This window comes from Chiloscyllium plagiosum, unplaced genomic scaffold, assembly GCF_037043375.1.
Source record: "Chiloscyllium plagiosum isolate Xiang-an unplaced genomic scaffold, Cpla_swu_hap1 HiC_scaffold_4, whole genome shotgun sequence".
In the NCBI taxonomy this organism is placed as follows: domain Eukaryota; kingdom Metazoa; phylum Chordata; class Chondrichthyes; order Orectolobiformes; family Hemiscylliidae; genus Chiloscyllium; species Chiloscyllium plagiosum.
Genome location: NW_028270142.1, coordinates 58,194,232 through 58,214,484, shown reverse-complemented (window position 1 = coordinate 58,214,484; position 20,253 = coordinate 58,194,232). Strand labels below are relative to the sequence as shown.

Below are 20,253 nucleotides of genomic sequence, written 5' to 3'. Positions count from 1 at the left end.
TGTCATATGCCAGCAAATGGTAGCTTGGGAGGAAAATGATGAGTCTGGAACAATGGTTCCCAAAATGTCCTCCACTTTACCCCAATTTATAGAACATAGAAGAATACAGCGCAGTACAGGCCCTTCGGCCCTCGATGTTGCGCCGATCCAAGCCCACCTAACCTACACTAGCCCACTATCCTCCATATGCCTATCCAATGCCTGCTTAAATGCCCATAATGAGGGAGAGTCCACCACTGCTACTGGCAGGGTATTCCATGAACTCATGACTCGCTGAGTAAAGAGTAAAGAGTAAAGATTGTTGGAGACTAATTGGCTGAGGTTTATTAATGTGATTCATCAACTCCATTATCAGAGTGAGTAAGATAAGCCTGTATTGTCTGGAGTTTAAAGGAATAAGAGGTGATTGAAACAAAGAAGATTTTGAAAGGAAAAACTGAGAGAATTGCGAATGCTGAAAATCAGAAACAAAAACAGAAGTTGCTGAAAACGTTCAGCAGGGCTGACAGCATCTGTAAAGAGAAATCAAAGTTAATGTTTTGGGTCTGATGATCCATCCTCAGAACTTGCTCTTGATGAGGAGGGTCACCGGATCTGAGACATTAACTTTGATATCTCTTCACAGATGCTGCCAGACCTACCAAGCTTGTTCAGCAAGATCTTGAAAGGGTTGGACACAGTCAATGTTTAGATAGAACTTTCCTCTGCCTGAGTGTCTGGAAACAGGAAGTATAAACTGCTCCTATTTATTACTATATTGTAATCATGCACTTACTGGGACGGAGGTAGTGGTGGCATTGAGGGGGGCAGGCGATGGCTGTCCTGCATGTATTGGAAGCAGTTTAGGAAAGGTTCACTCTGCCAATTTCAGGAGAGGGGAAGAGAAAGAGGGGTTTGTCTTGTAACAAAAGATTGATGGGATTCATCTTATCCTTTTTGGAGGTGATCTTACCAAACAATAACTTGAGGAGTTATTTACAGGAGTACGGGAAGAGTCTCAAACTAGGACACAATTCAAAAAAGAATGTAGGAGGTGGGGGGGGTGGGGTGGAAATTGGGGGAGTTAGGCCATTTGGCACCTCAACTGCTCTGTTGTTGAAATAGATTATAATTAATCTTCTACTTCAACATCATGATCCCCCACTAATTATTGAACCTCAACAGCCCTCTGGAGTAGAGAATTCCAAAGATTCGCCATTCAAAGGATAGTAAAATTCCAACACAAGTGTGTGTGTGTGTGTGTGTGTGTGTGTGTGTGTGTGGGGGGGGGGGGGGGGGGAGTGTATATATAATTACACTCTGTTCACTGCTGTAAGAATTTTTGTTTGCTTCAATGAGATTACTTCTCACTATTCAAACTCTAGACAGCACAAGTCCAGTCTCTTCAATCTCCCCTGACACCATAACCCACCCATCTGATAAGCCTTTGATGAGATCCATCTGTATCAAGTACACGCTCCTTTAGTTAAGGAGACCAAATTATGCCTTTTATACAACTGAACCAAGATGTGCTTGTTCCTGCATTTAAGACCTCTAGCAATCAAAGTCAATCTACTATTTACCTCTCTAATTGTTTGCTCCATCTATGTGGTAATTTTGAGCGATTAATGGAGATGGAAACCTAGACTCTTTTGTACACTTTCCAAAAGCTCATCATTTAAGAAATACTCTACATTCCTGTTCTTCCTCCTGAATAGTTAAAATTCACTTTTTTTCATTTTGCATTCCACTTGCACTATCCTTGCCCACTCACTCAGCATTTCTAACTTCCCTCAAAACCTCTCTGACTCCTCACAAAAAATCCTTTGTGTCAGCAGCAACCTTGGGAGCATTACATTTGATCCACATATCCAAATCATAAATTTTTGAATAGATGGTCCCCAAGTACTGATCCTTGTGGTACTTCACTAGTCATGACCTGTGAACCCACGAGTGACCCATTTATTCCTATGGTTGTCTCTCCTGGCAAATTCTCAATCCATGCCAGTGTATTACCCTAATCCCATGCACTCCAATTCCATTTACTAGCTTGGGACTTTATCAGAAGCTTTCTGGAATTCCAAATACATTACATTCGCAGCTCCCCTTATCTATTCTTCAGTAACATGCTCAAAAATCTTCAATAGGTTTGCCAAACATGATCTCCCCTTCATAAATCCACGTTGGCTCTATCCTCCCATTATTTTTTATGCATCTAGTTATCACATCCTTTACAGTAGATTCTAGTATTTTCTCAACTGATGTCAGGCTAAGTTCCTCCCAATTTAAATGGAGAAGAGGTTTTTTTTTCCCCTTAGTGGGTATTGTGTGTTTGGAATTCTCTCACAGTGAATTCTCTCATTGCTTTACACGTGAACCACCTTTCTCCTGGATTAGATAGTTCATTTATATCATGCCAGTACTACACCCTGTTGTGTGGGGGATGCTTGGGTCATTGAATATGTAAAGCAAACCATTTTTTGATCTACAAAGGTAGAAGAGATTAATAGGAGTAGACAGGAAAGTGATGTAAAGCCTACAAACAAACTAACCATAATCTTATTAAATAATGGGCCAGGCTCGGTGGGCTGAATGATCTACTCCTGACCCTATTGTTTATGTTCTTATGGACTACAGTCTTCACTCATCTATATTTACTATGCTAACATTGACTTACATTTACATCATATGGAGGCTTAAACTTGTCCAAGGAACCTTCATGAACATGATGTACATTAGAGTTACACTAACTTGCATCCTCCAGCACATTACTCAACATTCCTCTCTGTACACAGGCTAATCCTCTCTCAAGTGTTATTTGACAAAAGCTTTAATACTGGGCCAATAAAGCCGTAGTTGTGCAATATTTTCTTGAAACCCTGGTTAAACAAAGGGGTCCTCAGACGTGCATTTTCAGATTTTCTCCATCCACAGTTTAAGGTATTCATAACCAAACAAATCATTTGTTTCAACTTCAATTTTTTATTTATTATATTTACAACCTTAAATATTGTGATCATGCAGTCTGAGTTCTGGGTGAACATTTTTACAAAAAAATTCACTACTTTTGCACAGATTGAAATAGCCATTTTCTTTAATGTTGGAATTTAATCCAAACATGAACCCTCCCATGTCTAAAGTGCAGCTTGCTACAAATAAATTTGTATTGCTTTGCTACTGAAAGCTACTAAGCAATTTTAAAAGGCAGTTGGACTTGGACTTGGACATGAAGAATGCTGATACGCGATGGAATGGAATTAAATTGGACAAAGTAACAGACCTAATGAGCTGAATGGCTTCACATTATTTCAACTGTATCCAAAGCATAAAGTAAACCGATATCAGTACAGGAACAAGGCAATGAATAAATCTAATAGTATAATGCAGAATTAGATTGGGTTAATCTGCAGGATGAACATGATACAAAATGGCTACAAAAAAAGAAACCAAAAAGTAATTAATATACCTTGAAGCCAACAACTGATCAATAGATTGTGATAAAACTAAGCAAAACTGGGCAATTAAGGAACGTGCAAATGCTCATGCAGTGTCATCGCAGCAATTCATTTTTATTAGTATTTTGGCATACCAATTTTCATTGGTATACAGCATGTATCAGATACAAGAGTATCAATTCAGCATGGATTTTTCTTAAATTGAAGATGACAAGGTTCTGAACAGTGAGCAAGGGGAGTTAGACCTTTACATAAATAAGACCCAACCGAAGTATGATTGCCTGAATTCTTCAGCCTATAGATAAACTAAAAAAAGGTAATTAATAGGATTGCTTCTTTCCAAGGTAATGATTTATTTTGATAGAAGGGTCAAAACGTTTGAGCATAATGCACATAATGGGGATTCTAAATCACTGTTTAACCTTATTTTGCTGATAAGAAAATTTGAATTAGAAATTGATTCATTGCTTTACACGTGAACTACCCTTCTCCTAGATTAGACATTTCATTTATATCATGCCAGTGCTACACCCTGTTGTGTGCGCATCACAACAACCCTAGCATTGTCCTGTATAGCTGTGACATCCCATTGAATTCCAATCCATTCAAAAATAGCCAATGGCAACAAAATGTTTTTGTCCCTTGATTGCAGCATAATCACCATGGAGAGAATCTCAAATTTCTATCCTTCATTAACATAAACCCATTCCTCAATTACATGTTGCCACTTCAGTGATTTTGTATGAATGCCAACAAAATGTTCCTTTCAACAGCACAAAATTAACCCGTCATCTGATCACTTGTCCGCTGCAAATCATGAATGTGTCATAAGCCTGCCAAGATCCAAAACATCTTTATAATTTTTGTCAAACACTGTACCCTCACCTTCAAGATCCAATCTCAACTTGGATTTAAAACTAAACAGGGCATAAATTTGATTCAGTGTAACTTTTAAACATTCAAATGTTTATCCTCGCCATCACAGACTGCTGACTCCACTATATTTGCTTCATTCACACTACTGCTGGAATCCTTATCCACATTTTTACTAACTCTCTGCTCAACCTCCCTGATTCTCCCAAACCTGATCTCCAAACTTCCACCATACATGAACAGTCAGTCCTGTAAGACCATAAAGATGAAGGAGCGGAATTAGGTGAATCAAGTCTGCTCCACCATTCAGGGTCAAAAAGTTGTGGTGCTGGTAAAGGACAGCTGGTCAGACAGCATCTGAGGAGCAGAACAATCGATGTTTCAAGCATAAACTCTTCATCATGAATGAAGAGCACCACACTTTTTGACTCTAATCTCCAGCATGTGTAGAACTCTCTTTTTCTCTGTTTCACCAAATGAAGGCTAACGTTTCTCAATGCTATTGTCCTGCCTTCTCCGCATAATCTTTGATCCCCAAACTAATCAAGAACCGATCTATTTCTATCTTAAATATACTCAATGACTTGGCCTCCGTAGCCCTCTGTAGCATGGAGTTCCACAGATTTACCACTGAAGAAATTCCTTCTCATCTCAGTTCTAAAAGGTCATGTCTTCACTTTGAGGCTTTGCCCTTGGACCTAGTCTCTCCTAGTGGAAACATCTTCGCCACATCCACTCTATCCAGGCCTCTGTATTCTGTAAGCTTCAAGTAGGTCCCTCCTTCAGCCTTCCAAACTCCATCCACTACAGAATCAGAGTCCTCAACTGCTCCTCATACGACAAGCCCTTCATCCCCCGGATCACTCTTGTAAGCCTCCTCTGGACCCCCACCAAGGTCAGCATATCCACGATATTTCAAATGCAGTCTGACCAGAGCCTTATACAGCCTCAGCAGTTCACTTATAGTTTTGAATTCTAACCGTCTTGAAGTGAATGCTACATTGCATTTTTTCCCCAACTGCCAGCTGAACCAGGATGTTAACATTAAGAAAATCCTGAACTAGGACTCCCAAGTCCCTTTGTGCTTCAGATTTGCAAACGCTTTCCCAATTTAGAAAATAATCTACACTTCCATTTTTCCTATCAAAAAGGGCATAACCTCACTTGTCAGTAGTAATCAGTTATCTTGACATGATTCCTTGCTTTCATACCAAAGTGAAGCTCACAATTTTATTATTTCTACTGTTCCGTTTTGTTCTTTTCTTAAATAACAGGAACATGAGCCATCTTGCAATCCATCAGAACCAACCTGCTGAATCATAAGAATTCATTGATTACTTAATCCCACTGGCTCACATATCACTTCTCCCATTTCCTTGAAGCTAAGTTCAATAGCACCGAGTTCAATTGCACAAATATTGTCCTCGTTAATCTTAGCTACATTAAGACAAGCATCACCTCTTCAGCAGTGTTTGTGAAGCAATTCATAAATTCATCATTTTACAATTGATTACAGACTCCCTTGCTAAAGAATTCTCCCATTTGCTTACATGTTAAATACAAAACTGCATAACTCATACGGGCTGGCCACAGATTCTAATTGACAGTTTGAACTTACAGAACATTTCCGGTCAGTCATTGAGACTTTACAGCCCAAGCTTGAGTGCTGACAAGTCTTGTTGAACTGGGACATGAACTGTTACAGTATCTGATGTATTATGATAGATGGCAAACATTGTGGAATCAAATATCTGTGGTGTATCCCTAACCATGGGACCAGCTCCATTCACCACTTCTCCTCCCACCAACTGCTCGTTTGTTTGCACATGTACGATGCATCATTGCCATATCGGTTCCCTCTGATTTCTGCACACTATTCCCCTTAAGTCACCCAAAATTTGTGACTCTGGTGTGGAATTTCTGCCACGCCAACCTCCAATTCAATCAGATTTTTTTTCCCTAATACTGCTAGCACTCCAGAAATCATTCATATTTTAATGTCAATTTATCAACTTTTCATGTGCAAATATTACCAATTTTCCTCATCTTCACAGAACTACACCACTGGCATCTACCCGACAATGTGGAAAACTGCCAAGGTATGTAATGTGCAAAAAAAGCAGGACAAATCCAACCTGGCCAAATACTGCCCCAGTCTACTCTTGATCATCAGCAAAGTAATGGGAGTGCTCACTGACAGTGATATCAAAAGTACACTTCCAAATGAAATACCAGCTCATTGATGACCAGTTTGAGTTCCACCAGGACTACTCAGCTTCTGACATCATTTTTGTCATGATCCAAATATGAACAAAAGAGCTGAAATCCAGAGGTGAGATAGAAGTAACTGCCCTTGACATCAAAGTAGCATTTTACAATGTGGCATCAAGGAGTCTGGACAAAACGAAACTGGGAGAAAACTGCTGGTTGGAATCATACCTGGCAGAAAAGAACAGAGTTTTCACAACTGCAAGTCAATCATCTCAGCTCCATGATATCTCTGCAGGAGTTCCTCTGGGTAGTGTCCTGGAGCTACTTCATCAATTTCCTCCCTTCTGTTATAAGATTAGAAGTGGAGATGTTTGCTTATGAGTCCATAATGTTCACTGTCATTCCATGATGCTTCAGATACTGAAGCAGTTCATGTCCAAATGTAACAAGACCTGGACAGCACCAGGCTTGGGCTGAAAAGCCTCAAATATCATTGATGCCACACAAGTGACAAGTTGGAGATGGTCATTACAAGGTGCATTAACTATTGCCTCTTGTAGTTCACTGGCTATAACTGGTTACCATCACTGAATCCTAACTATCAAAAGCCTGTTGTTACCATTCACTAGGAACTGAGCCAGATACAAATATTATGGTGATAGGTCAGAGGTTCACAATCCTGTAGCAAAGAACTCACCTCCAATATTCCAAAGACTGTCCATTATCTACAAGACAGAAGTCAGGAACATGATAGAATACTACCCACTTGCCTGGACGAGTGCAGCTCCAACAATCTTCAAGAAACGTGACACAAAGCACCTTGCTTGACTAGTGCCATATCCACAACATCTCCTTCATTAATGCAAAGTCAGTAGTGTGTACCATCTAGAAGATGCATTCCAGTATCTCACAGAAGCTTCTCCAAAACCACTACCATCTAGAAAGACAAGGTAGGCAGATACATGGGAACTCACCACTTGCAAGTTCCTTTCCAAGCCTCCCACTATCCTGACTTGGAAATATATTACTGTTGCTTTTGTATCACTGTGTTAGGATCCTGGAAGTCTCTTGCTAACAACACTGACATTGCTCCTATATCCCAATAACTGCAGTGGTTCAAGGGGGCAGCTTACTACTACCTTCTCCCATGCAAAAGGGATGGGCCATAAATGCTGACCAATCCAATGACATCATATGACCAAATAAAAACACTTTGTATTTCTGAGCTACAATACCAACGACCAGATGGGCATCTTCCAGGCTTCAATCTATTTAATCTGAGATTCAACTGTCATCAGCTAATTTAAATAATCCTAATATTTTTATAATTGAATAAATTTTAAATCAGGAAGAAAGCCAATGAAATGTCTTCAGTTAACATCTCTACAAAGAGGCATAACTTTACATTAAACCCTTGTTTTTTTCCCCTTTTGGACTTAGTAGCTCTTCTTGTCCTTTGACGGTGATAATGTATTTTCTGATGTAATTAGTTTTCCTATGATCAATACCACAACACAGGACTATTGGCTCATTTTCCAAATGGATATAGAACATTTCCCACACCTCAATGAAAAGTCATCAATCACACCTTCAGTGGGGAAAGTAATAATGCTCACTCAACAGAACATCAGGCTTTCTGAAAAGCCTGGGTAAACGCAAAGCAAAGCAACGCAACTAAGTTTAAATGCGGAACTTCATGGCTTGGCTCTTTGAAGAGTCATTACTGCTACCCTTTCATCCCAACCTCAAGAGTTCCTCTGTGTATCATCCTCAGGAAAAAGTATATTCATTTATAATCCTCAGATGACAAAGAAATTTAAGCCCATATGTAGCAAGACCAAGGCAACATTCAGGCTTCAAATGACACTACTGCTAACATTCACTTCTCACAAGAGATGGGCAATGACTACCTACAACAGGAGAAATTCTATCACTTGTCTTAACACTCAAATCCTCATCACTGCCAAGCCAAGAGGTGGTCACCACCCAGGTGTTGACAAAAACAACAGTATTTTTGGAAGTGAATGTACCGGTTGAACTAGCACTCTATTTTGAGGTATACAAGAGAAGTCGGGGAATTTTTTGTAACTCACAGGTTTTAATAATTTTTCCATCGGTGACAAGGACTGTCATAAATGCCAATACAATTTGAGTTGGTTAAAAAGATTAGATATTCTACAATGGCTCCCCAAGGATATCTACCCCCTATAAACTACAAATGAGAGGTGTGATGGAATCCTGTCCACGTGCTTGGATGGGTCCAAGTGCAAGAACACGCAAAAGACTCTACACCAGTTGTCTCCAACCTTTTAAAGAACAAGATCACTTTTTGAATTAGAGTACAACCTAGGATCTACCCCCAAAAATTTAGAAAGAAAAGCTTATTTTCAGTCCTATGTAAATCAAAACCATGTGTATATAAAATTATTCATTTTCCTCAACTCACCCAAGTCTCCAGGTGACACCAATAAACTGTGGATTACTTAGCAGTGCCTCAAATTCTGGGCTGTAGTTTGAATCTGCTCATTCTGTACAATCCATCAAATGACTGGATAAGCTGGTACAATACTTGGACTTCATCTTCATTTGCGAGAATGCTATCTCACAAAGACATATTGAGCTTAAGTCTTCATTGTTTTTATTTGGTTTCTTAAATCACTTCACTTCAAAAGCACAGGATGACATATAACATAAGAATATCTGCTTCTGTGTCCCCAAAAATCACTGTTGCCTGATCTAACTTTCAGCTCAATATCATTTCACATAGCAGTTAACTCTATAAGTTAAGTCCATTTGTAAATCATGCTGTGGTCGCCTCCAGCCAGTTTGTTCCAACATAGCTAAATCTGATATCTACGCAAAATGTTTAAACAAAGAAATTACTGTCTATCCTTGACACAAATCTAACTTTGTCAATTACTGAATTTCCAGACTACCTTCAATTATCAGAAAGTTTGGTAACCAGCTCACCAATGACTACCTGAAGTTTAGATTTGAAATAAACATGATATTTTGTTATATTACATCAAATCCCTGAAATCACCTGTTAACTTTGTCTCCTAATGTCCTCAGGTATGCACTCACATTTTCTAGGAGAAAGTGAGGACTGCAGATGCTGGAGATCAGAGTTGAGAGTGTGGTGCTGGAAAAGCTCAATGTTTTGTTCTCCTGCTCCTCAGATGCTGCCTGACCTGCTGTGCTTTTCCAGCACCACACTCTCAACTCACATTTTTTTTATTTGGGACCATTTTCCTTTGCCTTTGATCCTTTATCCCCAGTATTTTCCCCAGATGTGGAAGTGTTCCAATGCTTTCTTTTTAATTGGGAGGACTCAGACCCAATCTCAATATGAGTGCATTCACAGCCCTGATCATTTGTACTAAGTTTCTAACCTATCCTTACAGTTCATAGTTCAACTCAATTTGACTTGTTTGATTTTAGTTTTCAGTTGCATTTAAGGAACCCAAAGTCAAGCAAAGTCTGACAGCTCACTGTATAGTCCACTTCACATTAAGGGAAATAATGACCTCAGGCAGATATAAAACTGTTTGCAGGACTTTTCCTCAAATTAAACACCCCACAGCAGCATAGAGGATTCGCCCAGACTCTCTGCCGCACCGCATGCTGCCCGCGAGTGGGGGGGGGGGGGGGGGGGAGAGAAGACTGTCACATACCTCCTTCTGGAATGTGCCTATGCAGAAGACGTCTGGAAAGGAACACAGTGGTGTTTGTCAAGGTTCGTCCCGAGCAGCGCCGTGACATGGGACTCCGTGCTCTACGGTCTGTTCCCCGGGACACACACCAAGACGAAAGTCAACTGTGCCTGGAGGATCATCAACTCGGTCAAAGACACTCTTTGAGTGGTCCGAAACTTGTTGATCTTCCAGCTGAAGGAGTTGACCCCGACTGAGTGTTGCAGACTGGCACATTCCAAGGTCCAGGACTACGTGTTGAGGGATGTGCTGAAGCTTGGGGCAGCTGCCGCCAAGGCATGGTGGGGAAAGACCACCATGTAACATCTGCCTGCCTAAGAAGAACAAGGGGCCCTCTCAGTCATTTGGGCTCTGCTGATGCCTCAGCAGAAGAGCTGGATAGTAAATGTACAGACTTGTATATAGGAAAAATAAATTTCAATGTCTGTATGTAAAGCAATGTAATGTGTGCACAAGAATGGCATGACCAGTTGTATAGAGATCAAAATAATTTTATGAATAAAGTATATTTTTGAAATAAAAAAAATTTGTTCATCATAAGCAGCATAGAAGTTCAATAAGGATTTAAAACAAATTGTGTTCAAGGGCTCTTGCTCAAATAGAATGTACTATTTTAACCAAAACTGCATTTCTCTGCCCAGAGTTTCCAGAAGCAGAGGTTATGCAGTGACATGACAATCAATATGCAGCTGATGAAAGAATGTCGGCAGGTAGTGAGATCAATTATCAGAGACTCTGCGATCAAGTCAATTGTGATTGGTGTGTTGAAGACCACAAAACTCTTCAACAAATGGGACAAAGCTCATCAATTTAAGTGACCAACTCATTCACCAGCTAAAAATATCCACTCACTCCAGCATTGGTGTATGATTGCTAGAGTGGATACAGTCTACAGGTCTCCAAGGCTGCTTGATTGCCACCTCTTTAACCACAACCACCACAAAAGGACATGGCTGATGGTGATTAGGAACACCATTGTTTTGTAGTCTCACACACACAATTAGGATATATAATGCCATTTGTTTATCATCAAGTCCTGGAATTTTGTCCATTACAGCACAATGGGAGCACATAAACCAGATGGACCACTACACTCTCAAGGGAAACAATCAAAAATAAATTCCAGTGACAACCAAATCCCAAGAATGAATAAAACTCCTCTAGTTGCTAGAAAAATGATGCTCTACTTATGATATCGCTTCGGTGTTAGCTGAATCAGGCTCTACTACATCCAAGAGGGAACTCCTTACTACTGTCCCAAATATGATGTCTCAGCTTAATCAAATAAGAGATTTGTAAACTATCTTCCAAACAAGCAATAATGGTAGTTTTCCAAGTCAAATTTCTCTCTTATTACTAACCGAAACATTATAGATCATTTTGAGCAGTGCATCAGCTCTCTTGGCGTACTAATAAAAATCCCTTACATTTATTTTAGTTAGGGCTCAAACATCTTAGATTCTCTTGCCTCAATTGGATTTTAAACCCATAAAAAATTCTGCGGAATTCTAAGAAAGGTTGTGCATAAGACCGGAAACAGATTAAAAGAAATAATCTACATTTATATATTGCTCAGTTATCAACTAATTGTTTAATAACATAATATACAGTTAAAACAACTACATGAAATCTACTGGGGCCTTCCCAAATACATGCAGTGGATTAAAATAATTTATCCTGCTAATTTCTATACATTGAATTTCTGAAAACATATGAACTTGGAATACCTGATACACTATTTAAAAATGGTAAAAGAATAATTCAGTTACATCGTCAAGTATACCTGGAATGGACAATTTTAAGGATGAATGTGCCAGGGCAAAATTTGACTGCGCAGTTTTGCTTCTGCTCTGATTGTCTGGTGTATGATTCATGTCTGTTGATTTATTTTTGTTATTCACGAAAGATGGTCAAAGCACTCAAGGTAGGAACCGAGACAACAGATCATGATGATAAACAAGATAGCATCTGGTGCTTTTTTCAAAGGAATACTGGCATTTTGAAGAGTATGAGATATTATTATAACATACATCATGCCATGACTAAACAGCAAGGGCAACGTACATGACTTGGGCTCAACAAAACATTCTTCAATAAAATAATTTAAAAAGGATCATCAAGTATTATGTCTCCGAGACTACAGGGAGCAATTGCATTTATTATTCTATATGTTTACTATGCAAGGACATTACACATTTTACGTCTGAAAATTATGATGTAACCGTATGTGATGGATCAAAAGCAAATTGTCCTATCACAAGTGTTTCTGAATTTAATCTATAATGCAACCAGACAGGAAGACAGAGCCACTAATTCATTTAATTTTCTAGAATTTGAGTTGCTTTAAAAAGAGATTCTGTTTAAATCTCAATAAACAAATGAGGATTTAGTCACAAATGGACAAAGAAAATTCAAAAATTTTATTTTTAAAAATGGATAAAAAAAGACAGAAGGTACCAACAACTGGAAGCAAAAAAAAAAAAATCAGAGTGCTCTGCTTTAATAGATCTATAAATAGATCTAATCGACCTGTTCAGAGATGTTATTATACATCTCTGGAACAGATGGGACTTGAACCTGGGCATCCCAGTGCAGGAGTGCAGAAGCACTGTGCCACAAGAGGGTCCCCTAAATTACATGACAATTAAACAAGTAACAGCTTCATCAGGAACCTGACAGTGCATTACCAGATAAGTGATCGGCTCACAAGGTCAGAATCACGATGCCATACAATGAGTCGATATAAATCAAACTTTCACAGATTTCAAACTTGCAAATTAATAATAGTTTATTGCAACTCCCAACAATATGTTTGAATAGTCTCACATCAAGCACCGAGAAAGAGAGGACTGCAGATGCTGTCTCTAGGACACCTGCACCAACCAATCCTGCCATCCCATGTCCGAACACTTCAACTTCCCTCCCACTCCACCAAAGACATGCAGGTCCTGGGCCTCCTCCATCACCACACCCTAACAACCCGACACCTGGTGGAAGAACACCTCAACTTCTGCCTTGGGACCCTCCAACTATATGGCATCAATCTACTTTTCACCAATTTCCTCATTTCTCCTCCCCAGACCATATCCCAGGTTCAACCTTCCAACTCGGCACCACCTTCATGACCTGCCCATCTTCCTTCCCACCTATCCACTCCAATCTATCACCATTACCTCCGCTGCCATCTACCCATCGCACTCTCAGCAACATTCCACCACCCCCCACCTCCCAAGGCCTACCCCCCTCGGTTCACAAGCCTCATTCCTGATGAAGGGCTCTTACTTGAAACGTCAATTCTCTTGCTCCTCAGATGCTGTCTGACTTGCTTTGCTTTTCCAACGTCCGACTCTCGACTCACTTCAAACACAGAGGCTACAGGCCAACAGCTGCACAGAATAGTTTTCCTCAATCTGAAATTTCTTTTTTCCAACTTATTGAAGTTACCGCCCAAACAGTCTCATCAGTACAAAGCGCAGTAATTAATGTCTCATTTCATTATGTTAGCAGACAGGTGCCTTAGTCAACTCGTACTTTATAAACTGGAGATAGTGGGGATTGCAGATGCTGGAAAGTCAGAGTCGATAAAACGTGGCGCTGGATAAAACACAGCAGGTCAAGTAGCATCAAGAGGGCAGGAGAGTTGGTGTTCTGGGCAGATCACGTCATCAGGGCTAGGGTGGTAAGGGGGCTGAGAAACAAAGAGAGGCAAGTGAGTGGGGCTAGACCGAGGTAAGTGGGATGATGATAGGTGGATGCAGGTAGGTGGTGAATGGGATTGGCCAGTGGAAAGGAAAATGGACAGATAGGTCAGGTCAATGGTGGGGAGGAGATGGAGGGCAGTCCTGGAATGAGGTGGGGAAATTTGGATGCTGGTGTATTCTACGTTGAGGGCATAAGGCTGTTGGCTTCCTAGGCAGAAAATGAGGTGTTCTTCTTCCAATGTACACATAGCCTTATTATGATGGAGGAGGCAGCCCAGGATGGACATGTTATTGGAGATATGAGGGCAGGGGGAGTTGAAATGGTTGGCAATTGTGAGTTGTTTGGGGTTGATTGGAGCATGCAGAACATAGATGTTCCCTGAACAGGTCCCCAAGTTTGTGCTCAGTCTCTCCAATGTAGAGGTGACCACATCAGGAGCAACATAAACAGTAAATCAGATTAGAGGAAATGCAGGTAAATCTCTGCCAGACTAGGAATGATTATTTGGAGCCTTGGACAGAGACGAGAGGCAAGGTGTGGTGGCAGGTGTTGCATGTCCTGAGGCTGCAGGTGAAGGTGCCATGTGTGGAGGAGAGGTTGGTGGAGAGTGTGGATCTAACGGGAAAGTTGCAGAGGGAACAGTCCCTACAGAAAGCATATGGGGTGGGGAATTAAATCTCTTTTTGGCGCTGGGGAATCTGCAGACTGCAGATGCTAAAAGTGACAGAGGATGATGCATTAGATTTGGAGATTGGTCAGGTGGAATGTGAGGACCAGGGATTCTAACCTCGTTGTGGTGTAAACTTTTATAAAACTGGAAAAGGAGACCTCACCACATGCTCAAGTGAAGAAACGAAGGATTCACTCCAGGCCCTATAACCCAGCAACCCAAATACAAACAACATCTACTCAGATACCTGCAAATCACACCCTTAGAAATGATGCATTATTAGATTTGTAACAGTACACACCCTCAGAACTGTTGATGGTAGGAAACAAATCCACATTTCAGTTTACAGATAGAAGACACTTAGCCATTACATTATGCTACTGTATAAGTCAATAAAAGTAATCATATGACATTTTCAGGCCAGATTCAAAATATGCAGACAGCATTGCACATGAATCTACAACCAGATGCATTTGGTCAAATCCAGAGCTACTGACTGTAGCCGGCATTTTGATAAAGTGCAACAGTACTGTGTGCAAGGCCTTTCAACAAAAAGAACCTTTTAAGTATTTTGTCATGTCTTTGAGGTGCTGCATCATCAGCTCAAACGGATTCACATCTTCCAATACACACACACACACATATCAATTAGCTAGAGACCCAGAAATTACAACCCTGTGTCACTTAAATTGAACACTGTTGCAGTCCTCTGCCCCCAAAAGAACTTTCAAAAGTTGAAACCCCTTAGTCTGAACCAGCATCCTTCCAGCCCCCTTCCCCACCCACACACACTACTGGTATGGTACAGTAAAGTCAAAGAGCACAGTTCTCCATGCAACAGGTTTCCCCTAACATTCAGGATGGCAGTGAAACGTTGACTCCTGTTTCCACAACTGAAGGTTCATCTGCCAATTACTATATACAAATGTCTACAAGTGAGTGCTAGTGATAAGGGACCAACGTCTCCCGGTGCTTTCAGCGGCTGGAGAGCGAGCAGCAAGGCGCAGTGGAGCCCATAAGCGTCTTTCACATGCGCTTGGGCTGCTGGGAGCGCTGTACCTCCACAGATGCCGCTCCCCAGCCACTGAGGCAGAAAAAATAACTAGCAGTAGGTAACCCCGCCGCCAATACCACCCATCCACATGTCCGACAGGTGATCAACTCAGTCTCACACGGCAGCACTGAACTAAACAGAGTCACACATATAACTCATTCCCCAAGATCGAACTCTCAGTCTCCTCCCTCCACCACACTCCCTCATATACCCAAGCATGTGTAAAGTTAGTACCTGACGGAGTTTCGAAACACAGCTAACAGGCGCACTGGACCATGTCGCACTGTCACGCTTCGGTTATGTCCCTGCAGATAAATTTGACTCTAATTTCCCTCAGAAAAGCATTGCCCCCTGATTATTTTCCGGAACTTGTTTCTCTTTGTAATTACACTAATAACTATGCACTCAAAACACATCATATCGAAATGTAACCCGAAGGAACCATGCGCTTTCGATATTCCATCATTGAAGTCAGAATGCAACTGGAATGGAACTAGAAGAAAAACAAACAGATGGGAAAACTAGTCAGTTCAGAATGAGCCATTTCATTTTTAACCTCGCCGCCAAAAAATAAATTTCCTCTTCCAGTTTATAAAGAAACCCAAGAGAAATGTATATCTGCAAACCAAGAACTGCAAATACCAAGCGTCAGAGCTTGATGCTCCGATAAAGGCATGTTTACGCGCGCAAGTTCTACCTGTACTCAAAATTGTCAAGTCATTTAAAAGAGCAGTAATCTGAAGACAGCCAATATACAATGTTATCAAGCAGAGACTCAAAAACTCGTCCAATGTACATATTCCATCCCCTTTGCCATTTCAACGCTCTAGAACAAATTGAAGACACCAACTCTGGTCCTGGTGCCAGCACTGTCAAAGCCTGACTTCAGAGATGCAAGTACAAACGTAGAAGGGATGCAGACAGATCCTCTAAAAATAGCATTCCAAGGACAAAGTCATAGATTAAATCTTCAATAATAAAAACACAAGGAGCAGGAGAAACTCAACAGCTCTGGCAGCGTCTTTGGGAAGGGAAGCAAAGTCAACTTTTCCATTCCAGCTTCAGTTCATAACAGAGGTGTCAAAAAAATGAACACTCTCTACACGGATATTGACTGCCGCTGAATTTCTCGGGCGCTTTTTCTTACATTTGCAGCATCCGCAGTATTTTAGTTTTAAATCTTTAGTAACCTACTTTAATTCATTTCTTCCACAATGATTACGTGTAGTACATTCAGTAACGACTTTAATTGCCCCATTGCTGATTCGAGCACTTTTCCCTGCCTGAGTAACTTGAAAGTCTCCACTTCTCTAGCTCTCTCTCTCCCCAAGTTACGCTGGACCATATTCCTCCCTGTCCAGTCATCTGCGTCCACAGCTCCTGTGTTCAGGTGTTCGCTTCCTTCCCCAACCCAGCCTCTGTCAGGGCACAACTCCCCCTCTCCACCCGGGACAGAACCACGACTTCAGTGGCTCTTTTCTCCCGTGGCAGAAACTCAGTAACGCCGCTCTGACGAGTCAGACAGTGTCCTTGTCTTTTCACACATACACTGTCATTCCCTTACCTTGTGCCATCGCCATGGCCTCGAATCTCTGGAGCTCCTGCAACAGACTCTTCCTCTCTTTCGAGTGCAGGCTGTAGATAAAATCCCGGGCTCCCTGCGCCGTGTTCAGGGGCTCCACCGGCTCCTTGGCCGAATGGGTGCCGAAGCAGCGCGGGGAAAAAGCAGCGGCTGGGGCGACGGTGCTCCGGCAGGACAGCAACGAAGGGGCAGGGAGAAGGAACGGGCATCTTTCGCTTCTCCTTCCAGAGCCCAGGCTACACGCCAGAGTCCGGGCGGGTCGCAAAACTCTCCTCAGACAAGGGACCAGCTGCAGCATGGCGAATGCAGAGAATGGAAAGCGATCGTAAGAGGATAGGAAGAAAAATAAAACGAAAAAGTCTTGACTTGCAGGATGATTGGGGGAAGGTTGCAGCCGCCCCGGTTGAAGAGGCAACTCGGCCTCAGTGTATCATTCTCTGCGCTACCAACACCACGTTCCAATCGAACGTCCGGAGGTTGTAAATTCCAAAGTCGAGTACCCCTCCTCCCAGAATCTGACACATTGGAAACTCCCAGAGGCTGCAATGAACAGCTGAGCGAAGCACCAATGCGCAGGCGTGCCCCTCCGGCCCACCCCCAACATGCTGGCGCGAGGCATTCAGGGACATATAGTCCTTTCCACCTTCCTGTATCAGTAACCCTGTGGGCGCGACTACAACTCCAGGGAGCGCTTCTGCGTCATGGCGCAGGCGCAGTGATGTCAGACTCTGACACGCCTCTTCAGCAGCCTGTCAATCATCCAATTGGAACGGCCATGATCTGTCAGAGGAGAAAGTGAGGTCTGCAGATGATCTGTCAGAGGTCAACCTGATTCACAATGAATCGGCAGCAGTTCGCAGGGCGTGAACTATACCTAGGTTTTTGCGTTCACTCAAGTCCTTTCCATTCATGGATTTCCGAACCGCCCATTTTGCACGAATGCAGAAAGACGAAACTGCTAGTTTTGTATCATGTTTTTACATGACCAGGAGCATCAGACTCGTGCACTGGACTAATCACTTGATAAACTTTTGCTATTTTGTCTGATTATGACTAAATAGTTTTGTGCACTTCGACTTATGGCTTTGCTTGAAGCAAGAATATCTCTTGCTTTTCGGTTGATGTCGAAAATTAGCAAGGATAGAAGGCAACCGAACAGAAGGCCATTTAGTCCATCGGATCGGCTGATACTGGTAATTTGGTGTAGTCCTTCAAGAATGGATTGAGTTCTCTTTTGATTATGAATATTGCGTTTATTTCGTCCACTCTTTCAGGCAATGTGAACCTGATTACCAAAGGATGTGATTACATCAGAGAGGGTGCAGAGGAGATTTACTAGATTGTTGCCAGGACTGCAGCGATTCAACCTGAAGAGACTCCTTTAGAGTAGTTTTCCTTAGTGCAGAGAAGGCTGAAGGAGTACCTGATTTAAGTATACAAAGTAATGAAGAGCATGGAGACGGTATATAGGGAGAAACGTTTCTCCTTAGTAGAGGAGTCATTAACCAGGGGACAAAGTTTTAGGGTAAGGAGCAGCAAGTTTAGAGGGATCTGAGGATATTTTTCACACGGAGTGTTGTGGATATCAGGATTTCACTGCTTAAACAGTGGAAAAGATGAAAGCTCCCAAGGCAGTTAAGAACTATTTAGGTGAGCAAAGTATAATGTTGCTGTGGTAGTGACCTTACCTCTGAACCAGGAGATCTGGGTTGAAGTGGAGGCTGAATAGGCTGGGGTTGTTTTCCCTGGAGTGTCGGGGGCTGAGGGGTGACCTTATAGAGGTTTATAAAATCATGAGGGACTTGAAAAGGATAAATAGACAACGTCTTTTCCCTGGGATGGGGGAGTCCAGAACTGGTGGACATAGGTTTAAGATGAGAGGGGAAAGATATAAAAGGAACCTAAGGAACAACTTTTTCACGCAGAGGGTGGTACATGTGTGGAATGAGCTGCTAGAGGAATACTGGAGTATGGTACAGTTGCAACATTTAAAAGGCATCTGGATGGTATATGAATAGGAAGGTTTTAGAGGGATATGGGCCAGGTGCTGGCAAATGGGACTAGATTAGATCGGGATATCTGGTCGGTGTGGACGAGTTGGACCGAAGGGTCTGTTTCCGTGCTATGACTGTAAGTGCACCCATTCCAGAGGTGTGTAATAACATCTCTGAACAGATTCGACAGAAAATAATTTTTGTTTCACAAGGCTACAGGCCAAGTGGTGAAAAATGGACTCAGAGTGACCAAAGTGGACACAATAAGACCATAAGACCAGGATGGGCTGGAAGACCTCTTTCTGTGCAACTAAAATCTCAATAACTTCCCCTAACAGCTCATTGGCGAAGGTGTTTTCTCATGTCGCCTCAGGTTCTTTGATCAATTATCTTAAATCTATGTTCAATGGGATTTAATCTTCCTGTTACTAGAATCATTCCTCCTTATGGAGTCTTTCAAAGCGATTAATAATTTTGAACATTATAACATCTCAATCTTCTCTGCTCAATGGAGAAGATCAGCTTTTTATCAGTCTCTTTGCATAACTGATGTCCCTCATCCTTTAAATCTGCTTTATCTTTTCCTTAATATCAATACTGCTCCCTTCACATTGAGATACATGTTGAGAATATCTCTGGGTGATGGGTGTTTATACAGACACAATCTCTGAGCTACTTGTCTCTTTTATCTAAGTAAGGCTTTTTATTTCAGTGCATGTATGGTGGGCCGAATGATAATAATTCTTTTGTCCAATGTAATGTCTATACCTCTCTCTTCCCATGCTCATGAGAGACTGGTGGTTTCTCTCTTTTACTCATATAATTAATCATTTCATCATGATTTACATGAAGTCAAAGCAAAATATTGTGAAAGCTGGAGATCTGAATTAAAAGTAGAAATGGCTGGAGAAACTCAGCAGGTAAGGCAGTATCTGTGGAGAGAAAGGAAGTTAATATTTCAAGTCTGATAATAACTTCTTCAGACTGATGGTGGCTTCGAAATGATGGTTTTTATGCTAT

General features: G+C 41.5%; 1 protein-coding gene across 2 annotated transcripts in view; it reads right to left on the bottom strand.

Annotated features, from left to right (window-relative positions):
• The window catches only part of tmem65 (transmembrane protein 65), an 87,170-nt gene extending 69,389 nt beyond the window's left edge, over nucleotides 1-17,781 (bottom strand). Inside the window, exon 1 of one of the 2 annotated variants that reach the window (XM_043688531.2) lies at nucleotides 17,222-17,781. In XM_043688531.2, the coding sequence (XP_043544466.1) occupies nucleotides 17,222-17,537 (316 nt within the window). In that variant the 5' untranslated portion in view covers nucleotides 17,538-17,781. The remainder of the gene's footprint in view (nucleotides 1-17,221) is intronic. The other variant, XM_043688532.2, reaches the window with a different exon arrangement.
• Between the last annotated feature and the right edge of the window lie 2,472 nt (nucleotides 17,782-20,253).